The sequence below is a fragment of the Toxorhynchites rutilus genome, chromosome 3, assembly GCF_029784135.1.
Source record: "Toxorhynchites rutilus septentrionalis strain SRP chromosome 3, ASM2978413v1, whole genome shotgun sequence".
Taxonomy (NCBI): Eukaryota; Metazoa; Arthropoda; class Insecta; order Diptera; family Culicidae; genus Toxorhynchites; species Toxorhynchites rutilus.
Window position 1 is genome coordinate 260074188 of NC_073746.1, and position 24726 is coordinate 260098913.

The 24726-nt window shown below is 38.6% G+C and overlaps 1 protein-coding gene across 2 annotated transcripts in view; it reads right to left on the reverse strand.

Moving 5' to 3' along the window:
• Positions 1 to 24726, reverse strand: part of LOC129778136 (protein neuralized) — an 88036-nt gene that overhangs the window by 5073 nt on the left and 58237 nt on the right. The window contains exon 1 of one of the 2 annotated variants that reach the window (XM_055784866.1): positions 249 to 920. The exons of the other annotated variant lie outside the window; for it this stretch is intronic. Coding sequence (XP_055640841.1) covers positions 249 to 390 — 142 coding nt within the window. The 5' untranslated portion in view covers positions 391 to 920. Of the gene's footprint in view, positions 1 to 248; positions 921 to 24726 lie in introns of those variants that run through there. 2 annotated transcript variants of the gene reach the window in all.

A 24726-nucleotide genomic window follows, 5' to 3' on the forward strand; every position in this document is an offset into this window, starting at 1 on the left:
AATTTCACCCGTTCCAACGGCCAGACAGTTAACGAACTAGAACGCGTATTATAAAGGGGGCAAATACTCTGGCTAACAGTCGGAAAAAATTCGTTACACTCCCAGAAGCCGTTGAATGCAGTTCACCTAGCACAGGGGGAAAACTGCAGCTGCTGTTCTCGCGGGAGATTACAGTGTCGCAATCCTGAGGCTTAGCTTTCCTCTAATTGTTGAACATCTTTTAGATCCATACATCCACTGATACTAACCTAGTCCCATCCGTTTCTTGATTTTCTTGAGGACCTTCATCTTGTTCTTGATGGGCGAAAAAATGTTATCGCTCTTCTTGCACTTCGGTTGGCACTCGACTGCTGCACCGGCACCGTGACCGATCACGTTCAGTACACCCATAGGATCACTAGTGTTCGAAAGCTTTAGCACCACCGAAAAATCCAAAATCAGCCAAGTACCGTCGTACACGTTCGAAAACTCGCGACTGAATTAATCACACATAACAGTTTCTTTTTCCCAGGCCGATCGTCCGTCTTATGTTTTGTTTTTCAACTGCTTTCTTTTAACTCTTTCTTCACGTTTTTTGCTCCGCGCGTACTCCTTTCTTACCGCGCGTGGTTGTTTGTGTATTTATGACGAGAAATCGTTTCTTGTTTTATTGATCATCCACAGTAGGTTCCCACACTTTTTCAACTGACTTTTCTCACGGCACTAAGCCTTTAAACGTTTGTGCACTGAATAATATAACTTTACGAAATTGTTATCAACGCACAATCACTATTTCCCCGAACTGAACTGATCTCCTTATAGATCAGCTGCTCAATTCAACAAAGTTCAATGCAATGCAAGGATAAAACCTAAACCCCGAACTACTTCCCCGATGTGAATACGAGAGAACACGTCTTCGTCGATGGACGGCTTGCTCAGAACTAATGATCGTAGTGAACTTCTCCTGCGTATTTCGACTCGCGGCCCACCGAAACAGCATTATGTTGCCAATCGTTCTTTCTCGCTTACTCCCATAGCACCGGTACACGGTTGCTTATGTATACGACAGGAGGCCGGCTGCGTGCATATGCTGCTGCTACTCTCAATGTTTCCATCTGCTCTTTTTCCCTCGGCAGCTCCTTTTGTCCCATCTTTCTGTGTCTCCTGTTTTACCTTTCCCGTCGTGCTCTCGCACGGGAGATGTACGCAAAACTTGGCATTAGAAGCAAGAAAAAAAAACCAGACGAATTGCGAACGCGAATGCTTCCCCACATAGATCGCGACAATCGGCACCTTCCACGGTGATGCAGACCCCCCACACAACCCCCCGCTGTAGATTCAATTTCTGTTTCTGGAGAATACTCTCGCGAAACAGACCGTGTCCATCTCGCCAAAGAAGAAAGAGTGGAGAAAGAATGCACAAGTTCAAAGAGTCGTGTGAACATTTGAGGATCATGTATGTTTTCATGTTGAAACTCCCAATCCGCCCAACAAAGATGGGCCAGAAGAGGAACAACGGGCGACAATCGGCCACCACTGGATGATCTTCCATGATTGTACGCCACAGCAGCCGTGGATCGGTACCGACCGTGTGCAATTTTCTATGCATAGGAATGGTTTTAATTTCTCTACCCACACCGTATACTTAACGATGGCATATTCCAAAGGCCGAGGGTCATCGAATCTTCCTTACTGTGGCGAAATGGTTGGGCTGAAGTTGTAGATTCCTTAACAGACATTGAAAAATTATAGTCTGGTGGAATAATTTAGACAAGGCACGACGAGTGGATTGCGGACCTGATGGAGAAGTTCGACTTCCCACGGGTTAGAAACAAAAGATTATAAAAACTTATTAAACTTTGCCGCTTGGCAGAACTGTGGTTTCCCACAGTTCGTGACGTTAGGCTTGATAAAATTGGGTCGGTTTCAGTTGTATTTATTGATTGATAGCCAATCAATTCGAAGCGAACCGATTGGGCCGCTTAATAATTGATCAGTATTCCAGGAGATGAGAGGTCTAACTCGACATTATTCAAATCCACTATCAATAAAAGCAAAAGCTGCGGAGAAATTTCCAATATAAATCTTACACACAGCGTGCCGAAATTCAACAAATTGAAAATGTTTGCTCGCTTCCCACTAAAAATGGAAACCAAACTTGCATTGGTGGTACTTCCATCCGACCACATTTTCCGGGGATTAGCAGCATTAAGTCATCAACTATTGATTGGCCTCTCGCATGACGGCGAGTGCTTTCTCCCACAGCACAAGATATTTATCTCTCACACATGAGCGGCTTCCGCTACTGTTTCAATCATCTTACATCTCACCTCGTCAGTTTCGGACTATGTGAAACAGTGCGGATAAATGTCGGTATTTCGGAAGATGGTTGATCACGACGATTATGCTTTAGAAAATGAAAAATCACATATAATCGAGACTAGTTTGGGTTTGTTGAAAAGCCTCAAGTCTCTAGTTACTAATAATACCATAAAGCGTTAAAATTACCCAAATGTTTATGTTTTTTAACGATCTCCTGCGAAGAGAAATAATGATCTTGGTTTGTCCACCTCTGATCATGTTTTTTTCCGAAAATGATCGTGGTTTGTCCGGTTTTTGAAATCACCATTTTAGAATGAAAAAACTCTTCAGAATATTGCCTTTTCTTGAGCATTTTAAAGGTGAACACCACTCAACACAGGGAAACTTTATTTGTGCTTCACGCGAAGGACAACAAAACAAAATAAACAAATTGCAGCGTTCTAATCGGTTGCCATGGTAACCATGTGAATAAACCAACATCATCGCATCGGACAAACAATGATCAGAATTGAGGTAATCGAGATGCATTAATTACATGATTTAGATACATAAATCTGATACAAATGGTGTGCAAACATGATGTTTACTATATTGATAAGTGTTATAATCCAGAAGATGTTTGAATACGTACCAAATAATCATCTGGCGGTTTATAAAAATCAGCTCAAATGAAGGGCTCCCACCTACCTCTAAAACACGTGAATCCGTAAAAATATTCTGTTTTGAAACATTTGAATATCTGATTTGACACAGGTACGCTGAACTAGTGCATTCAACAAATTGGACAAACCAAGAGCATATTTCGACTGGACAAACCTACATGATTTACCTTAGAGGTTCCAGATTTTTTCATTGCTTGACAAACTAGCATCTTGGACTTACTCTTACAGTTCGACTGAAAAGTTCATAAGGTTGACGTTTAGATGGCGCCTCTTGCAAAAATCTACTTGACAATCACAAAGCACCATCTCTCAATGGATACGTGTCAAAATTTGACAGCAATCGGTCAATTGGTTCGTGAGTTACAGCATTGAGAGTGAAGCAACTTTTGTTATTGTGAAAAAAATGGAAAAATCCAAAATTCGAATCCGATGGCAAAATTGCACGAATTGGGCTTCGAATTGCTTCCGCATCCACCGTATTCTCCACTACTATTTTCTGTTCGCAGCCCTGAAGAAAATGCTCGCTGACAAGAAATTTAAGGCTGATGATGAAGTGATTACCGAAACTGAGGCCTATTTTGAGGAAAAACCGAAAGAGTACTATAAAAATGGTATCGAAAAGTTGCAAGATCGCTATAATCGCTGTATCGCCTTCGAAGGCAATTATGTTGAATAATAAAATTGAATTTTGCAAAACAAACTGTGTTACCTCTTAAACTTTTGAGCCAAACTGTTAGATCCGGCCAAAACAGAGTGTCACCTTCGTGGGACCGGAAGAAGGGAAACGGATGCTCCTGGAATCATTCTTCTATATATATTTGTTCGTTGATGGTGCCGGTCGGAACCGTACGGCTTGTAGAATTTGCCGCACCCACAGATCGCCTGCCACGCCAAGTACCTCTTGGCAAATTTGTCGACCCTCTTTTTGCTGAAGTTCACCCGATAAAAACGTTTCCATATCACCCCATACTAAGGATTGTTAACCGGTTTTACCGGTAATACCGGAGCATTTTTCATTACCGAATTACCGGTAATTTTACAATTAATAACCGATAATTTCGGTAATTTTAATTTTTACATCATAAAAAATATTTGCCTTTATGCTGCTACGAAATATTACTCGAGAATCAAAATAAGATCGAGAAAACACAGCTGGCAATGTTGAGCCGATTCTACCACTTCCGAACCTCAGTTCGAAATAAATCGCTGCTCGTTCTGAAAACGAAATACAGGATAAGCTTTAGCAATGAAGAACTAACAGCGATAAAAAAAATGGTTGATGCTCTCGAACCAGTTTTGGTCGCTGTTGAACTGCTATGCTGGAAGAACTGCGCCCTTTATGAAGTTGACGTCAGATTGCAATTTATGCTAGAACAGCTATCGGAACAACCATCAGAAATTTCGAAGCAGTTGAAGCCCTGTTTGAAAGGATTGCAAAAAAAAATTCGTATATGCAGATTTGTTATGATGACTTCGGAATTAATGATGACTACGGCGTCTTCTATCAAATGTCACGGACTGCATTGATCAAGCAGGCGCTTGAAAAAATTCGTGATATGATGAAATTTTGAGGATTATGGTATTGATTCAGTAACTGGACAACGGGAGGGAAAAATCCACTGGAAGATGCAGAACCTGCAGAACAGTTACTACCCATGTTTGTATAGGAGACGTAAACGACAAAATGAGCAAAATCGACTTTTTCGCCATTTTGCATTCCACGCTACGTATTACGTTTGCTCAACATGCAAACAAACATTTTTTATTCGAAAACATTTGAGCAATTTTGAAAAAAAACGTTTCCGAAAAATCACCATACAGTTGCATACAGCTTTCATAAATCGTTCGAAAATCAACAATTGTCAGTATTATGTGCTATAAGCTAAATCTACATGTGAATCACATTCTTTGTAGAGTCCAAACATGCCTGTCATAGTATATTACTACTTAGTGTTTCCTAATAGATGAATATAAGAAACCATTGAAACATTGCTCATATAATTATTATTTTCAGTTTTCCCAACACTAATGGTGTTGGTGATTACGTCTTCTATGCAAACATGGGCAGAGTTGAGCATCAGGAAAAACTTGAACGAGATTGCGGCAATCAACGTCCAGCTCAAGCTCATCATATATAAACGGATTGATGAAAACCCTCAGACAAGAGTTTTTGTACACAGGGCATCAGAGGCTAATACATGCCAATGGTAATCGATGCTCTTCATATTGTATGCCTAACATCATTGAACTCTGAATGTGCGTTTTCCTCTTCTGGAAATTTTGTTAATGAGATCCTATCTAGATTAGAAGACGACAAAATTAGCATTATTTGTGTCCTTAAGTATTACTTTAACCAACAAACTAACAAACTAAGTCTTTCTAATGATTATCAATAAAAGCCGTTACTTCAAGTAAATGTTTTTTTTAAAGTTTGTTTTAACCGGTAATTTACAGAAATTTTCATTACCGAATAACCGGTTTTTGAAATTTTGGCACGGTAATGCAATCCCTACCCCACACAGCATATAAAAACTAAAATGCAATTCATTTCATTTATTGTTATCAAACTTACATTTTCGCTGCACCAAATAATTCCTCTTGTGTAGACGAACAGAACTGTACTGCCCAATAAACGAAAAGTTTGTTTATTCAGCGAAAAAAAAAACCTTAAAACCATGATCGAAAACTTACATTTTCTTACAATCAAAGTGCTTGCTTTGTTAATGCTACCGTTTCCTCCACTTGTCATATTTTACCAAAGAACTCCAACTCCACACAAAAAATACGATCTTCAAAGAAATCAATTTCAATTCAAGTGCCAGCAACAAAGAAAGCACATTTGCATTTGCTATAATGCGAACATTGATGACGGGTTTGTCGCGCATCGTTATAATATATACTTTCCCGAATAGGACATCTGGTCACTGATCACTACATGACTTCAAGATCATGGGAGAGAGTTTAATGTTTTACAGTAACGGCCCGATTATATAACTTAAAAAAACTTCGCTTGAAGTAATGGAAACTTGATATTTTAGAAATAGATTTTTGTTTCTATTAAACATATTGAAACACAATATAACATAATCGAAATTATTGTTGCAAAGCTTTTCTCATATCAATTTTTCGAATTGTTCTGCGTATTCGATCGTATAACTTGAATTGTTTCATATCGTTCTGTGGGAATGAACTTCTGCTGATGTTATTCGACCACATAATTCAGAGTTGCTATTTCCGGGTGATACCTCTATTCACTATTCACTATTCTATTCATTGAAATCAATATCTTCACTCCTTTCTAATTGTTCATTCTCTATACTGATAACATGTGACACTGCGTCATGTTTTATCTTCTACAAGTTCCGGTACCACTATTTGAGTCTATAGAACCAGATTTAAAAACTCTCACTTCTTTACAAAGTTACCGCCACTTTCACATGAATTATAATAAGTTTCAAATTCGTAGGTCATCATTAGTTCTCAAATGAATTTAAATAGCCCATTCGGGACTGTTTCGATCAAGATGCGCCATGTTGTAGTGTGTATCTCGTTCAACGCAGAGGATACTCCTCATAAGTTCTTGACTGACCAGTCCAGAATCTGAAGCCCCTATTCATTAGACCATGCCATGACCTTCCGGATTTTATTATCACACTGTTTTTGATAAATAAACAGAAGTAAATGATTCCGAAGTACTGTTCATTCGTGTTGATGGTAAGCTATATAAACCAGGCCTTTTTGAGAAAATTTTCACCAAACCATCAAAATCCCTGCGGATTCAAAAACTAATGTAGAATCTAATCCCATGGGTTTCAGTATTTCAGGAAAACTTCTCTGATAAAAAGAAATTCATCTTGAATAGAATTTCTTCATACTGAAGCGACTCACAGAACGTGCCATGTTATTTTTCAACTCATAACTTTACAGGCAGCAGTTTGATGGTTTTCAAAAAGACCTGGTTCAGATAGCTTTTCATCAACACGAATGCACAGTCAGAAGTGCAATAAAGTACTTCAGAATGATTTTCTTCTGTTTTTGCATCAAAAACACCATGATAATTGGTTAATTTAATATTAATTTTTAAAATCCGGAAAGTCATGGCATGGTTTAATGATTAGGGGCTTCAGATTCTGGACTGGTCAGTTTGTTTACCAAATCAAAACACAGTCCAAAACTTATGAGGAGTGATCGAACGAATAGTAGATGCAGCTTACAAGCAGCATGAGTGATTTGAAGAACTTAAACGAGGAGTATCCTCTGCGTAAAACGAGATACACACTACAATATGGCGCAGCTTGGTCGAAACCTCCCCGAATGTGTTATTTGAACTGATTGAGGACTAAAGCTGACCTACATGCGAAATTAACGTTAATTTTGTAGGGGGTTAGAGTTCTAAAGTTATGAAATACTGGAATTTCAGTTTTTTGAATGTTTCGCGTCTGGACACAAAAATAAAGTTCAAATGGCCAGTCTTATAAATGAAGATAGTTATTGTATTATGCACTATATACTTCAATTCAACCGACTTTTTACATATCTCTGGAAACACAGAAAAATGGAGTGGTTCTATAGTTGTGAAACACAGTGTAGATGTTGCATACGGTGCTCGAAAAAACTCATATTAATCTATTATCAGAGAAAATTCCTACCCTTCAATGACACGCAGTGCAGTTATCTACCATAATAATACTCGGTTGCAGTTTTAACAACAAAAAAACAACTAGATCCGTCGCAATTATATACTAGGTTCAAACGATACATTAGTTGTTGATTCTGAACTAATGCAAATAGTACGAGCAGCTTTCTAAAGCTTCCTATCCTTCAATGACACGCAGTGCAGTGTTATCTACCATATTAATACACGGTTGCAGTTTTTACAAAAAAAAACAACTAGATTCGTCGCAATTATATACTAGGTTCAAACGATACATTAGTTGTTGATTCTGAACTTATGCAAATAGTACGAGCAGCTTTCTAAAGAAATACGTAGAATTAGCTACAGTAAGCTAGGCAAGAAAATTTTCCATGAAAACCGTGAATGCTGTTAACAAGAGTTGGCATGGACCCTTAAAAGTATTTTTTTTGCTTCATCCTATTTTTTACCAATATTTTAAGGAAGAATTGAACTTTTCATGTTATATTTCATGTTTCGGAAAAATGTGTCATAAACATAAACGAGACGTGATAAAACGCATAGTCACATAATCTGGACGTTACTGTGTTATTGAAAAATACTTTTCATGCTGAAACATATTTTTTCATGTTCCCATCACAGTTTTAGTATTTTATCACTTTATTCTTGATTTTTGTTATCCACACCGATTCCGCGGATAATCGGGGCACTACTATTCATGACTATAAGTTCAAACCTAAATATTTCATAATGATCAGTATTTTCTCCTTCGTTGCCTCGTCGATATTATCCCTGTCCGGAACATTACATGCAGAAGCAAGGCAAAGCACTTACCATCGGCTCGTAGGACCATATGTAATCTTCGTGGAAGGCATATCACGGCTTCAGATAAATCTTCGAATGGTGTTTTGCAACCTCGTCCTTCATAATCGTCCATAGATTTTCTTGGGGCCAAGTCTAACAAAAGGACAACCCCTACGAAGCCATCAAATGCGTTTGACGGAAAATTGATGAAAACCATTTAAAAAAAATGGTTGAAAGCATGTCACGACGCTTGCAACCGGTCGTCTAGGAAGGGACATATCTAATATTAAATTCAACATTCAAGGTTTCGAAAAATCTTGGTTTTAAATGTTAATATACCAGGTGTGCAAGTTGGAATTTTCAGTAACCCCGGTAGGTTCTTCACATTTCGCCCATCTCTCAGTAAAATTGTTTATTTTTTTCCAATAAAACTTGTTTTTGTTTTGTCGAAAACCATTCGCCAACCCGTTTTTCGGCATCTTAATGTTCGGCAAAGTGATAATCTGACGGGATCGGATCTGGAGAATACATAGGGTGCAATAACGTTTTCCAGTTAAGAACTTTTATTGCATCCTTCTCAGTTTTAGTTGTGTGCGCCGGTGTACGCCTGTTACTGTCTTGGAATCAACTACAGCGACGGTTGCTGAAGTTCAACGAATAATCGATGGTCTCCATCTGCGTCAACAGAGTTTGATAAAGTTCAGACAAAAATATTCAATATTTGTAAAGACGAAACCATAACCTCAGCAATAACAGATCTTCAATTCATCTTGCAGCGTTGTTTTCCATCAGTTCTGAAGTCATTTGAAGTAATTGACATTTCATAAATCCTACAGGCTGAAAATTTTTGAATTTCCGCCCAATAAATGTACCTTCTGCCATTGAAAAAAAAAAAGCAGAAGGTAATAAATCATCCTGATACAATACGCTGATTTCATCGAAGCAATGCGGATCTCGTACTAAATCAAATACTTAAACTGTTCTCTTTGAGGTCGAGACACTGTGATGAAAAATAAAAAAATGCTTTTCCTTAACATGAGTAAGGCATTTGATACATGTGACAGACAAATTTTGAAGCGAAGGCTTAGTGAGTTGAGTGTGGAAGGTCGGTCTATGCAATAGTTCCGGAGCTTCTTGGGACGCCGATTTCAGTTTGTACAGGATCAAAATGTGAACAGTATGATGTGAAATATAGATTATGTTGTGACTCAAGATAGCACTCTAGGGCCAAATTTTTTAAATTGTTCTGTAAACAATTTGAGGGACATAACCTTCCGAGTTGTTCTGTTCGTGTGTGCGGATGATATTGTGCTGGTTTATGTTGACGAATCATGTGAACAACTCCAACGTCCGTTTGGCGGAAAATCTTTACAAATTGAGAGATTGGATCAACCAACACAACCTCACTGTTTTTATCACTGAAACAAAATACATGCGATTCAATTCGAAAAGAGGTCAATTTGAATATTTTTTGCGACGGTAAGCTTGTTAATTGAGTGGATGTTTGGGAGTATGACTTGAACTGAAATGCTCGGCCATATTCGAGGAATAGGTGCAAAACCGGTACATGTAGCCGGCGTGTTTAGAAGATTCTGTGATTTGCTTCCAACCGAATCGAAACGAATCCTGGCCTTTTCACTGTTTAACACGTTCACGCTGGTCCTGTAATCATGTAATCATCTTGCAGAAGTCATTTCCTTCAGTGGCATTCGTAAAACATGAAAAAAAAATTAAATTGTCCATGGTTCATACCATAGCGGCATCTCTACTAATTATTTACATTTGTTTACATTTTCCAGATTACTCGTCATCGTACAATTGATTATATTCCGACAAGCAGTAAGATCCTCAAAGTCAAAATTATCTTAATTGACACGTTCGTCGCCCCGTCACTCATATATGGGTGACACGTCTTAAATTTAAAAATAAAACATTAAATATTATATAAATATAGTCATAGCTCGTGTAAAAGTTGTCTACAAACAATGTGCGCCCTACATTTAAGAATTTATCGTTAAGATAAGCTGGTATCTCAACAAGATATATTTTAACGGAGTATGTGTACTCTGATGTGGAGCACAGTTTGAATAAATTGTATCCATACTTACGCGAAAAGTAGTCCTGAATCGATCATTAAGGAATAAAGGTTTGATTCAAGACTAGTTTTCTTCATTAGTATGGTGAAAAATCATGATGTGATGTAAAAAAAATTGTAGAGCGGTCAACTCAAAGATCAAGGCATTGATCACTCGTGATACAATCCTCCAAAAGTATTGCTGAAAGACTTAATGTTAACGGATTTTCAATACCTTGATCATGGTAATTCCGTAATCATAAATCATGGTGATTCTATCCTACTCTTTTAGTCGTAAATAGATTATTTGATAAATTAATCAACCATCTAATTTCCGCTGTTAACCAATAGCACTCGCGTACAGCTGGTGTGATGTATATTTGCATATGGAAATACAGGTCAAAATGACGCCTAGTATTCCCAAACTGTTAACACGCCGTTGAATGGGTTACATCCTCTTACGCAAAACAAGCGAAACACAACCGTCTTACTAATGAGCTCAAACGCCGTTCGTTCCGCGAATGCGAATCGCCGTTCCCACGACTCCAAGCAGACATACATACGCCGACTCCTCATTTCCTGGAAATTACACACATCGCTACTACATGTTCTGCACGATTCAACACATTCCATCTCCAATTTACACCCACCCTTTCATCTGCTCAGAGGCCCACAATCATAGGAGTAATTGACTTCAATGTATACTAGTTTCATTCAGTGAATATCTTTCTCTAGTAAGTATACAAACAATTTCTCTTTCCGTATAGCTATCTATTCCATGTTGCGCATCCATTGGAGGTTCACGAGGCGCACAATGATTCAATAAACTCACTTGTATTACACAAGTCTCCAACAAAACCAAACCGAGCCCAAGCGTCCTAAAAACCGAAAGCAATCATGAATGAGTGGGATGATTCATTTCGAACGATTGTTAATACTCTATTAGTAGGAACCACCTCTCAGTAGGATACCTGTGTGCAGTTGAGAAGGGGAGGGGGGCATAAAGTACGGTACTTTTAGTTCGTGGGATTCCTCTGTCGTTTCTCACGTCTTTGGACCCTATAGGGATGCCCCTATGATTACCGCGGAGCCACAATGCACATCGAGGTTTCCCCAAATGAACGAACACAAACATGGTAGCACGCGGCATTGCAGCGGAAAAGACACACGCCTCCGCACCCCTCATCATACAGCATGAAAACAAACATTATCTCTTTCTCTCGCAGTTCAATTTTGCTGAGATTTCACTCTCTTTTCCTCGATCGAATGGCTCTATCATGATTAGTGAACAGTGCGAGAAAAAAACGCGGTTCGTAGCTTGCTCAGTGATGTGAATCTCTCTGGGATATCAAAATCAGCAAACGCTTGTAGCCTCGACCATCACCCGACTTCCCTCCAACATGCACGCCTCCAGTGTTGCTGATGATACGGTCGTGATTTGCGCCATCACCTCATCTTCTTGTGCCCACCACCGCCCGCCATCACCAGCACCCGCAATTGCAACGGAGGTAACCGCAGCAACAAGCCTCTTTTTGCCCACGGTGTTTACTGAACTGTGATGCGAATGCTTGTTGTAATCATTGTAGCGGATGGGCTAAGCGAAAAGGGAACTTCTAAATACTGAAAACAGTTTGGAGTGTACGGTATTGGGATGGCTGATGATGCGCGAGAAAAACCAATTCGTCCAATAGGGATGTCGCTCTAGTCAGGGAGTTCAAATAAAAAATTAATTTTTCTTTTTACTTCTGCGAACATTTTCAACGTTGCTATCCATTTTTGAACAGCAAAACCTATGTCCAGTAGGAAAAAAAATTCGTGATTTAGATGGCTGGTTTTGACGTAAGGTTACGTCTTTCGAGAACATATTGGGGGTGCGTAGAAAAACGTAGAAAAACGCTTATGGTACAATCATTTAGAGATTTATGAGATATTTACATCAATCGATTTTGGGCACAATATATTACAATGAATAAAGTTATATATTTTATGGAACTAACTATCAAACAACAAACAAACGAAATTAAACAAACATTTGGGTCTCAGATTGCTCGACTGAAACAAGCAAACCTAGTTGCTCCTAGTTGCTAATTTAATACGAATCCGGGACTGTGCAATACAATATGTATTTGGTTTGATTTTCTGCTACACCAAATTCCACGTTTTTATTGGTCCAAATTGTGCCCCTTAATTTCAACATTTTAAAACAAGCAAGCGGCGATCAATTGTGCCTGTGCAGCAATTGTAGAAGCTGTTTTCCGCAATTTTAGTATTTTAGTGTTTTATGTAGTTTAGTGTTTTGAGGAATTCAATACATCATTATCATCAGTGTTTTAGTGTTTCTCTAGACAGTGAACAGTTGATCATGTTAATGCTGAGAGTTAATTTGACATCGTTGCCTACAAGTGCCAGGTTATCATGGGAACGAATATTACGAATATATTTTCGGGTGCCAACAATATCAAATCGGTTTCTGCTGTGCAAATTAGTCAAGCGTGAATCGCTTGCTCGAAATTCCGTTCAAAAGATGGAAAACATTACAACGAAACCTCTGCTTCGGCTGTTCGATAGTGTGTTGAGATTGAAAGATACATTGACAAAAACGACATATGGTCAATTTGTGTATTGTTCACGCGAGGGCGAAATGAATCATGAATCAACCATCTTCAGCAGCTTCCAAAAAACTAAAGATGAATTATATCTGTGATATGAAAAAAAGTCCCGAGATTTTACATGAAAACAATCGTTTTTGGGCAAAGCTGTATTTATCCCTCAATATAGTTTCCTTCGAGGGCAATACACTTGGTATAGCGAGTTTCCAACATTTCGATTTCATTTCTGTAGTCTTCGAAATATGCTTATTAGTCACTCTGCAAACTGCCTAATGAACTCACGAGTGTGGTAATGGATCCACGTTTCATCCATTGTCACAAAACGTCGAAAGAAGTCCACTCGATTACGCTTCAACAACGCTTAACCGGCTGTTAAATCATCAACGCGCCACTGTTTTTGGTCAATGGTCAGCAAACGCGGCACCCATCGCGCGGATAGCTTTTTCATGTTCAAAATGTCGGGCAAAATGTATCCCACTCGTTCTGTTGAAATGCCTACGGCTTCAGCTAACTCGCGTAACTTCATTTTACGATCATTCAAAAAAAAATCAATGCACTGGTTTTACGATTTCTGGATTCGTGGCCTCTTTTGGTCTTCCAGAGTGAGGTGCATCTGTGGTGCTTGTACAGCTCATATTAAATTCACTAAACCACAGATAAACTATTGTTCTCGAAGAAGCAGAAGTGGAACAACATTTCGTCAACCACTGCATTGGTGGTCAGGAGTTCTTCCCATCAAAAAATTATAGGAGGTTGTGTCCAAGACACGATCGCATTGTTAACGTAGAACTACGCTGTAGTTTAGTTCAAGTCGCTTGTTTATAACTGCGAATATTACTTTATAAAGCTACGAAATTTTAGGAATAACCATTCTACCAGTTTGATCGCCTTGAAATATTTTTTTCTTGTAGAATCATTTGACGATTATTGTTTGATGATTCATTCTTGTCCTCTCAGAACAATACATGCTCGAGATAAGCGCAGTTATCATCCTTAGTGGAGAAAGTTTTGCTACTGGTAAGCGAAACCAAAGCACATACAAAATTCCAGAACGACATTTACTTTCCTGGTGACTAAATAAACGAAATAAACTCTTCCTGTTAATCTCAACAACCTCGAGAAGAGTAGCACTGCTTCATCATGATCAAGATAAGTGCAATCCTAGTTGAAGAGAGTTTTGCAACTGGCACGCGAACCCCAATAAATTTATAACTTATTATAACTTATTGAATAACTTGGTATTCCCAAATAATTTTTTCATATATCGATGGTTTGAAGCAATTAAATATGTACACACTCATCTCCGTTTTGCGCTCTTCTCTACAGAAACCCTTTTTGTTAATATTGCCGGTCTAAATCAGCTTAGCTGTCATCCTTTGTGGAGAGAGTTTTGCTACCGTCATGTGAAACCAAATCACAGACAAAATTCCAGAACATTTATTTTCTTGGTGAGCTGAAGATAGCCTAGCATGATGATTCCCCACACAATTGTGTAGCTCAGAACCTTAATGGAATGGCGTCAGTTTGATGCAATTATTGCAGTGCTAGAGACATCAGCGAGTCAGTAATTTGGTCGCGTCCACAGCTCAATCCGAAACTAAGACACGTGAGACTTTAAACTTCTTCAGTTCAATCGTCTCTAACCTTCAAAAAGGTCCTTGGAAACCTTTACTTTCTCCTTTACTTTATTTCATAAAAACGTGACCTGTTTTCTGATTTGGCCCCCTAATGAAAGACGTAGTTCTACGTCAAAACAATGTTTGATCAACATACGATATTCCTCTTTTTCCATTTTCTATACGAATGCTCAGATAATGACACTTAAACAACTGCAGTTTGTGAACATATGAACGAAATGTCATGAAACTTCACACATAAGCTAGTGACAGATGAACCTCTCGAAATGAATCTTGTTCATTTTTAGCGGCGCCATCTGTTGAAAAATCCCGGGACTTTTCAGCCCATGTAGTATGTTTGAAGTTATATCTGAATCAATTCTCAATGAATGAATGAATGGATATTTTGAAAGTTTGCAGAACGTTCTTCTTCTAAGTGTGTGAGTGGATAAGCATATGTATTGAGTTAGAATTAATACAAGGAAATATATAAAATTCAGCTTTTTTGAACTGGGTATTGAAAAGAATCGAAGGGTTTTCGTGGTTTTGTTGAATCAAATGAAGATGGTTGATACATGATTCATTCTTGTTCTCGTGAGAACAATATACAAGATTTGTGTACAATTTGCATTCTCAATAGGATAGGATTCAAAATTATTATCATTACGTCGTTTTTCGCTAGAGGTTTCGTTCAGAACGGGAGCAAAACAGAAACGGGATTGGTGAGGTGTTTTGGCTGTCAGCGAGTACATGCTCCATCCACTACACAATCATCTGGTCTGTTCTTATTTTTCAAGAGTATTTGAACCGAAGGTCACTCGTCCGTGTTAGTGGATTTCTGAGCTGGCACCTTCTTATATACAAATTTTTGTTATAGTCTGTCTTCAAAGCATTTTTTATCCCTTTCAGCATGGCAGTGTGCTCCGCCGGAGTGCTACCGCTGTACGGAGCACTGCGCCGAAATGTATGCACATCGCGCTGGTGTGATCGATGTGCAGTATCACTCTCATGTCGTCTAAAGACGACGCTCGTGCACACAGTTCATCGCGCGGATGTCTTCTATAGACGACGCTCGTACTGAAAGGGTTAAACTATTGAAACATGTTTTTCGGGTCAATAAATAACAAGCGTATAACTCTTAGACATTTTATCTTTCGAATAAAGTGATAATCACTGCTATGGCGAGCGAGCGAGACCATTCTCTAATCACTTCGCAATCATAACTGAATGGATTTTGGTCGTGCCCCAGTTTATATACAGGTTTGTGTGATTTCAATATGCTATTTTCGAAGCAATTTTTAAACTATGGAAACCCGTTTGCAGATCAGTAATATAAGTATATAATTCTTAGACATTTTATTGAATCAAGTTTTCGGGTCAATAATTAACAAGCATATGACTCTTGGACATTTTATTTTATCATATCACTTCGTTTAACCAGCAAACAGATATTAACACTCAAAACCTTGCACCTCCAACGTAACGCTCTTGTATTCGAAACTTTGAACTTACACCCCAATACAGATATGAAAGACGTAGTCCTACGTCAAAAACGCGCAAGTGGAGTGGCTTTTCAGGTGCAATGGAGAAAAAGAGGAATATGTTACAAAATTTGGTCACGAATAGTTTGCCTTTTCGGTTGCACGTGGATGTGTTGTGCTTTTAGTTGCATGTCGAAATCATGTCATACGCAATATAGTGGACACAAATATGCTCTTTTCGCACTGAAATGCATATAAAACATCGAAGAAAACTAAATGGGCCATTACTTCGTCAAACATGCTTCTTTTCATATACCGCACAAGAAAAAATCGCACAGGGATAAATTTCACACAAAAAAATTCTCATGAGAAAGGATCGCACAAAAAAAAGTTTGCCTGTATAAATGTAATTGTAACACTATCTGATAGCAGTTTTGCTAGAAATAGCTTCAAAACTGAAACCAATCATTCAAATCTTCAATTATCAATATCAATTGCCACTAATGTTTGTTCGCGCATCATTCGAGAACGGATCGTTCGATTTGAACGGTATTTTTTTTTGTCTATTTGAAATTCGCATTGAAGAATCTATCTTCGTATTCCGTTGGTTTGAAGCGTAAATTTCAATGGAGAAATTATTTTTTCACATTATTCATACTTTTCATTGTTTTATGCATACAAAACGCAGGAGTCCAAATCCAGGGTCGCAGAGGACTGTTTGAGCATATATCATTCACCTTCAGCATCTGCCATTAACACTGGTGGAGCAAACGAACAAACAATATCCAAGAATCAAACTAAACAATCCTATCCAAGACCACCAAATTATTATTAAAAAAATTGATAATAGAATCCTTCAAACAAGTCCAAAAACAAAATCATATCGAAACCGGAAAAATATACGAATTGAGCAGTTACACAATACCTCATGTACATCCCCAGCACCGGCGCACCGGCGAAAATGATACACGAAAGAAGATACCAACTAGACCGTGGAATATTGAGCGATACATTGAGCAGCAAAGACATACACGAAACACTGTCTATATGCCGTCACCCGTTCGCCTGGGACCACATGGGGGCTCTGTTTGGCCAGCGAATAGTATGGATGGGAAAATATTTTAATGAACGACTTGGAGGCGCAATCCATGGTGATTGCTTTTGGCTAGGCTGTTCCGCCTAACACTTACTGCAACAACTCTCGTTGCCTCCAGAGACGTTGTGCTTCGAAACCTGTACCTCATAATTTCATGCAACGGTGTCATCTATTCCCATCATTCTGTCTCAGCCATGAGAAATTAGATAATTTTGCTTATTGAGCCGTTTGACTTGATCCGTCCCCATACCGAGTCGCAAAGTCGCGTCATAGCAGTCGTGTAGCTTCCTGAAACTCTGTATATTTTGCCAATCATCTTTACCACGATCCCAATATCGATCGGTTGACTTGAACTCGTAGACCAATTTGGCTTCACGAGGTTCTTCAATCAATTTGAAACTGTTTAATACAAAACAATGACTCAACTTCGTGCGATGACTAAAGACGACGCTATTAGCAGCAGTAGCCTGACCTGCCACACAAGAGACGAGACAAAAAGCAGCTCCGTACGATAATGGATAGCGGAGAAGCTATATTTACTGTCGCGGTTTCCATCTAATCCTAACTTACTCTGAACATAGATACTGCAGGACGGTAGACGAAGAGACCGGGAGATAACTCGCCGGAGACTACTAATGTACAAAACAGTGTCCGACCGACGATTATGTAAGAAGATAAGTCTGTGTATATGCGCGAACCGTTTGGTTCCCACGCGCTCAAAACTGACTTGGTACGGTTCAATCTCAGCGGCATCATCGATCGTCGTCGTCGTCGCTGCCTGCCAATGTGTAGGTACCGTGAAGTGGTTGTTTTTATTTATTCCACAATGCCCATCGGGCTCCCCTTGGTAACCGTTCCAGCGCATTCATAGACTGGTGGTGATATTTCTGCCCTCTCACTCGTTTTTATTGGTGAAATTGCTTTTCATTACCTGTCAATTAAGCAAAGTCGTGCCGAAGGTCTTTTGTTTCAACACTAGTCTTCCACAATCACACATCAGGATGTGTGTGTGTATAGATACACCATGCACTAGGCTATCCGGCATGAAATTAATCTGAAATGGCCATGAAATCAAATGAGAGTTAACAAATGAGTTTTAATTGGACATGATTTGATTTATAGGTTTGGGTGGACCATAGCCAATTCGGACAAACTTGGCGATCGTGACTGTCGTTGGTGAGCCTACGAGTAGATATGCAAGATTTAAAGCGGTGATCTTTCGCGAGTCTAGGCTAGATTGTTATCATAAAAAGTTGCAAGACGAACTCGGTTGATAAAAGGTGGCAATTTTTATTAACGGCTGAATAATGAGCTCTTTGTATTGTTTATTGCCAAAGAATCAGTATTTTAGCGGTAAATAATGATTGTATTGAAAAGTAAAAATGGGTAAAATGAGTAAATTTAACATCTTGTTGAGCACTTCTAAGAGGTTGCAGACTCCAATCCTAGTTAGAAATTGAATTTTAAGACCCAGACTCAGATCCGGATCCCAGACTAGACTTCAGATTTAATTTTCAACCATCTCTATAATTCGTTTCAAATCTCAGAGAAGAGATATTTGATTCCAGATTTCTAACACACTCCCGAATAACTCCCTAATTTTCAATATTCTAGATTTTTATATTTTGACTCCAAACTAGTATAGAAAAGTGAGATTAGAAAGATGTAAAAATGAATGTTGGCGTTGAAAATCTTCTCTGCGTTGCTCTACAACATTCAACGTCATAATCCTGACACCAACATCATGAAATCAGAGCCATAATAGCAACAAAAAATTATAAAATGGAACGAATGTGTTTTCATTAGCATCTATCAACTATGATAAAAAACGCGATTGATTTCGGTCGCGAAAACTGAAAAAAAATCTGCCGCAGAGTGTAATCCCATTACTGATTCATAACTTTAGCCTCAAGTCATGGGGAATATATTCCCTCGGGCCTCATAGAGCTGATCGATATAAAGCACGGTAAGTTGTGCTTTACTGAATCTGCATATTGCATAATTCGAAAGGGTGAATTATTTGACCAAATATTCAAATCTAAAAAGGATAGCCTCAGGCTCGGCCGAAGAAAAAAAAAACAGACACTATTCGAAACAGAAACAAACTTGCTGCGCCTTGCACCTCGCTACGAAGTTGCTGCGCCTTGTGACATTCAAAAATAAAGTAAACATCGCCTAAGTGAATGAAACATGGAGTTTTTAAATAGTTTTTAAATAGATATGAGAAACACTTAAAAAGTAATTCTGGAGCCACATTGGGTGTTGTAGTATCCAGCTATCTACACAGAGAGAAAACTCATGCGCGACATCGTAGGGATTTATAAATCTTTGTAATTAATTGATGACAGCTGACCAGTGCATACAGTTGAAGGTACATGAAAGAGTGCACGAATAAAGCGCATTCTGCGAGCAGCGTAAGTTTTCCCCCTGTTTGTTAATTATAACGCAAGCAGATTGAAAACTTTCCCAGTAATAATGTACAATGACTGGGTTTGATGATATTTTATTTTAATTTTTTCCTTTTACTACCAATTCCGTAATTATTTACCTAAATGGAGTCTCCATGGAACAGGTGAAGTCACTTCCGGATATTTATGGAAGCAAGACAGAATCATTATGCGTAACGTGCATATGGTGAGAGGGAGAATCGGGAGAAAGATAATGAATGAAAATCTCAATAAAAAATTCTCAGTTATTTCTTCAACAAATTTACACAAGAGGCATAATACAAGACCTCGACAACACTAGACTTTGATTCTGAAATGCAGTAACACTTCAAGATGAGTTCTTCAAAATAAAGTAGCTTATTAAACTAGTCATGACTGTGCACGGAAGAATTACGAACACTGCAATATTGTCAACACATTTATATATTTGACAAGTCATGTAGTTCATCTTTCATACCAATCGTTATGGTTATAAAATAATAGTACTTTGCGTCGAGCATCATCAAACATATTGCCAGTTGTAATAAAACTTTTAGACTTCAACAGCTGCGTTCGGCTGAGGAATTTGGCCATGTTTTTCATTCGACAATCGACAAACAGCGTTTTTTGCATTACTAAAACTGGATGCTGTTTGAAATTTATTTGTCATGACGGAATTTCTGCCTTCTCCGCAAAATAATTAGTATCAGAAACTGAAGGTCGATTCAGTGAAATATTTTTTGCAGGTTTTTTTTTAAGGAAAAAAAATTCGCGGTTGTGTCCAGGGTACGACCGCATCATAGGACTACGAAATTGTTTTATTGAATTTTCTCGTTAATAGCAGGTGGTTTGCGTGATTTTGTAGAATCAACTGATACTGATCAAATTATTATTTATTCATTCCTTCTCGAGAATACCAAGTTGCCGTTCGGCCGTTAACAAATTGTAATTTTGTAGAATCAACTGATACTGATCAAATTATGATTTATTCATTCCTTCTCGAGAATACCAAGTTGCCGTTCGGTCGTTAGCTGGATGACTGAGGGTTCGTAATTGTGTATCTGCAATGACGATTTCCTACGTCAAACACAAAAAAAAGATTGTGTCCAAAATCGATTTGTGCATCATTGAATGCAAAAAAATAAACAGTTCATCCTCCCGCGGATCATCTATTCACGTTTTTATGAAATAGTTTTAACGTTTCAACGATGATCTGCATATTAATTTAAACTCTAAGATTTGTTTAACACATTGAGTCCCGAATTGTTCTTGCTATGCATTCAATTCATGCTGCATCAAGAGCATTTAAATAATAGCAGTGATGAAACCCGCTCCCAAAGATATTTATTGTATAAAAAGAAAATAGTCAGATGTTCGTCCAGAATGTAGCCACATATCGTAAAACCTCCGAAAATTTTTTTTTTATTATCCCGTTTATTAGTCCCTAGGGACCGACACGGTTCAACGTTTTAATATGCTATACATTACAATTCCCAAATCCGAAAATGGTTTAAATTAACGAAAATGAGTAGCAAACCTATTTTCCCTTACGTTTATTCTGGCATTTATGTGCTTGGCTACCCACGCCGTCTATAATGAGCAACTAATGCAGCTGCGATGCACAGTTTCTATATACCACTACAATTACCCAACGTTTTGCGCAAAAAAAACCATTACAGCGTAAGCTCCACATCAGCACCGGCGTAAGAGTATTCCTTCCGTTCTTCATTTGTTCAGCAGACCGAACAGCAGAGTCAGTTGATATAATCATTGTTGTATTATAAATAGCACAACAGCCCGGTGTTTTTTTTTTGCAAGCAGAGCTTCTCCAATAGCAGAACATGCATGATGATTGTTGCGTGGCCATAGTTATTATATAACGAAAAAAAGATGGTCAATTAAGAGCCCTGAGTTTTCAACTCATGATCGATCGCTTAGTAAACGAACGCGCAACCAATGTAGCAATGTAGCTGTAGACCCCCATTTTTCATTATCTTATACACCGAAACTAGCGTTGGCAGAAAATATTTCATTCTTGGCACAAAAGATTTTTTATAAATTTTGAATGTTTGTAGATGTGGAGCAGACTTCTCATTCAATCATCATTCTATGTACCAAGAAACATCCTAAACGATGCTAAACTAGAATTGAACCCAGCCCGGCTGGGTTGTGAAGCTGTTCTACTCCACCACGCTAACCACACAACTACTGGCGCCGTCATACCAGTGCACGAGAATGTTACACCCCATTCTCAAATGTAATTGGATCTAATAAGTATACACGTCAGAGTTGAAAATATGCTGAGAGTAAGACGGAGAGCGTAAAAACTGTATTTTAACGTGAAATCTTTGATATTTGCACAAATGTGTCTTATTTTTCAATGCTGACATATACATCGTATACACAAACTCGCCTCTCGCTTGAGTAAATGTCGCCGCTGATTGGACCAAACGTGACCAAATGAGCTACCTGTTCAATCTACATTTTCAACATTAAAACAACAGTATTGCGATGACAGATTTTTACATTTTTATTTCTCAACATTTATCTATATAACAAAAGAATCCTTCAGTCAACTATGAGCGGAACTTCAAAATCATCATAATTCCGAATAACCGTTTCTGGTCAGATTTAGACCGCAAATAATTCTTGATCCGTCGAACAACACAAACAGTTCTTTCGGCGGATGCCGTTTTATTAGGCAATGTCAGTATCATTCTGGCCAGCCGCTTCGTAGAAGGTTTGATGAAGTATGTGCAAAAATATTCGCAAATAGGTTGAACAAGAATACAGTGTTGAACTCAAGCATGAATGCGTGAAGACCTCTGGATGTAGTAAAAGTTTCAGCATCAAATACACTGTCGTCAAGGTAAATCTTACCCAAACATTCATTGGTAGGTGCATAATTCAAATCAGCTATTCTGTTCATTCGCAATTATATGACTATATGGTTTTGCAAACATTTGGTATTCTGGTCTCCATAAATTGCATCAATTTTTTTTTATTAAATCGTTTATTTTTACAGGCTCAGTTACATAAGTTTAAAGGAGCCAAACTCCTAAATTGCATCAATGTCTCAGTGCGTTTTGGTGACTGCGAGAAAAATTCCGCAAGAGATGTGATCGTATATACCTTCACGTTCTCTTGTTGTTTGGGCACGAGTGAGGCGACTCGCACACCGGAGCAATAAACAACTAGCAACTGTTAACATGCAATAAGCAATATTATCGCCAATTGATTTTTCCATTTAATTTTTGTTCATCTCGCGCACCGACGCAATACGATATCGCTGTCGCCTTTATAGAGCAATACATGTCGCTAGCAACAGAGCAACTTATCGCCCATATTTTGACAAGTTTCGTACATTAAATCGATTGCTTGCATAATGTCAGGGGTTTTCATTGCTCTGGTATGCGAAGAACAACAAAATATGTTGCATGTTGTATATTGCGTATTGCAGTTTGCTAGTTGCTTATTGCTGCGGTGTGCGAGCCGCCTGAAGCAACCAGGGCTCTGCATAGTCATAGTCAACTGAGGGTAGTCAGCTGACTATCTGACTGACAATATCCGTATTCAGTTGGTAATGACTTTTGGCTTCTTCAGGCAGTTTCTACGCCAAAACGACTAAACAGTCAGTCGGGCGTTTAGTCGCTATCTCCCTCTACCGACTCGACTATATCATTTCATTCTTCCCAGTCAAATTGTCCTCATTGCATTTTGAAGTGACTTCCCCCAAAACGAATCAACTTGGTTTGACATACGCTACAGGTGAGCTAGATTCTTTTGTATCGTACACGTATAAAATAGCGCGGAGTGTGCGTGCGCTATTTTGTACGCTATTTATTAATACTAACGCGAGGACCTTTATAGCATACTTGATAAATGTCTAAATTCGTTGGTTTGAGTTCACGATGGGTAGACAATAAACCGTCCAATGATGGGGTAACTTCTTTTTTGCATCAGAAATCATGTTTTAGTTCCTCTTTATATGGACGTAAAAATAAGATTGCGTACGCGGGTATAAAATTAGTGTCAGGGGGAAATGGAAGTGATGATTGAAGTCAGTTGAATGAAGAGGCAGATTTGTATTCATTGGTCGAGTCAGTTAAAATAACCACTGACTAGACAAGTTCCCCAGTCATCCTCGCTAGTCAACACTAGTCAATTAATTTTCTAGTCACGTCACTTTTTGTTGTGGGCGAGTACCGAAGCAGTTCTAGTCGAAGCGAAGCTACTGAGAGAAGAGTCGGTTTTCATTTTTCACCTTCGAAGATTTCGGGCCCTGGAAGCAACACCAAGTTAAAATACGTGTGCGCGACAGTGATATTCACTTTTTCCACTTTTTCCATTCCAGCTTTTGGAAACCGTTTTTTCACCAATGTTTGTACACCAGACTTATCTCCGGACATTACAGTGGCGCCATCGTAGCTCTGGGTCACAATTTTGTCATCCTTAAGATCAAAGTACGCAGCTATTTCATCCACATGTCCGGCCATTACAGCGGCGGTTTTGAAACGTAAGCAGACAAATGTGTACTATACCAGGTTCAAGTTGTCGAATGAGCCAAATTGACAAAAACCCTTGAATTAAATCCACACATTAACAAAAGAACACCCCCACATCCACAGAAATAATGAATGAATTTGTTCGTTTATTTATTTACATCACGCTCGCTTGGGGTGTTTGGTGCTGCGTACTCTCGTGATCTCGTGGTCTCTCTCGTTAAGGTTGTGTTGCGCGCGGATTGGGTGATGTAGTCAAGTATAGCTATCAGATTACATTTTTCATGGTGCGTTTGAGCACCACCAAAATAGAAAATAAACTAAGGATATTCGTGATAATATAGAAATTACAAAAAAATAACCTTCGATAGTCTGTAGAAGAAGAACTTTTGCGATGCATATATATTCAGTGCAGCGCGCATTGACAAAAACGAAACAAATCAGGCATATGGCCATCTTGTGTATTGTTCTCGCGAGGGAAAGAATGAATCATTTATCGACCATTTTTAGGTGCTTCTACAA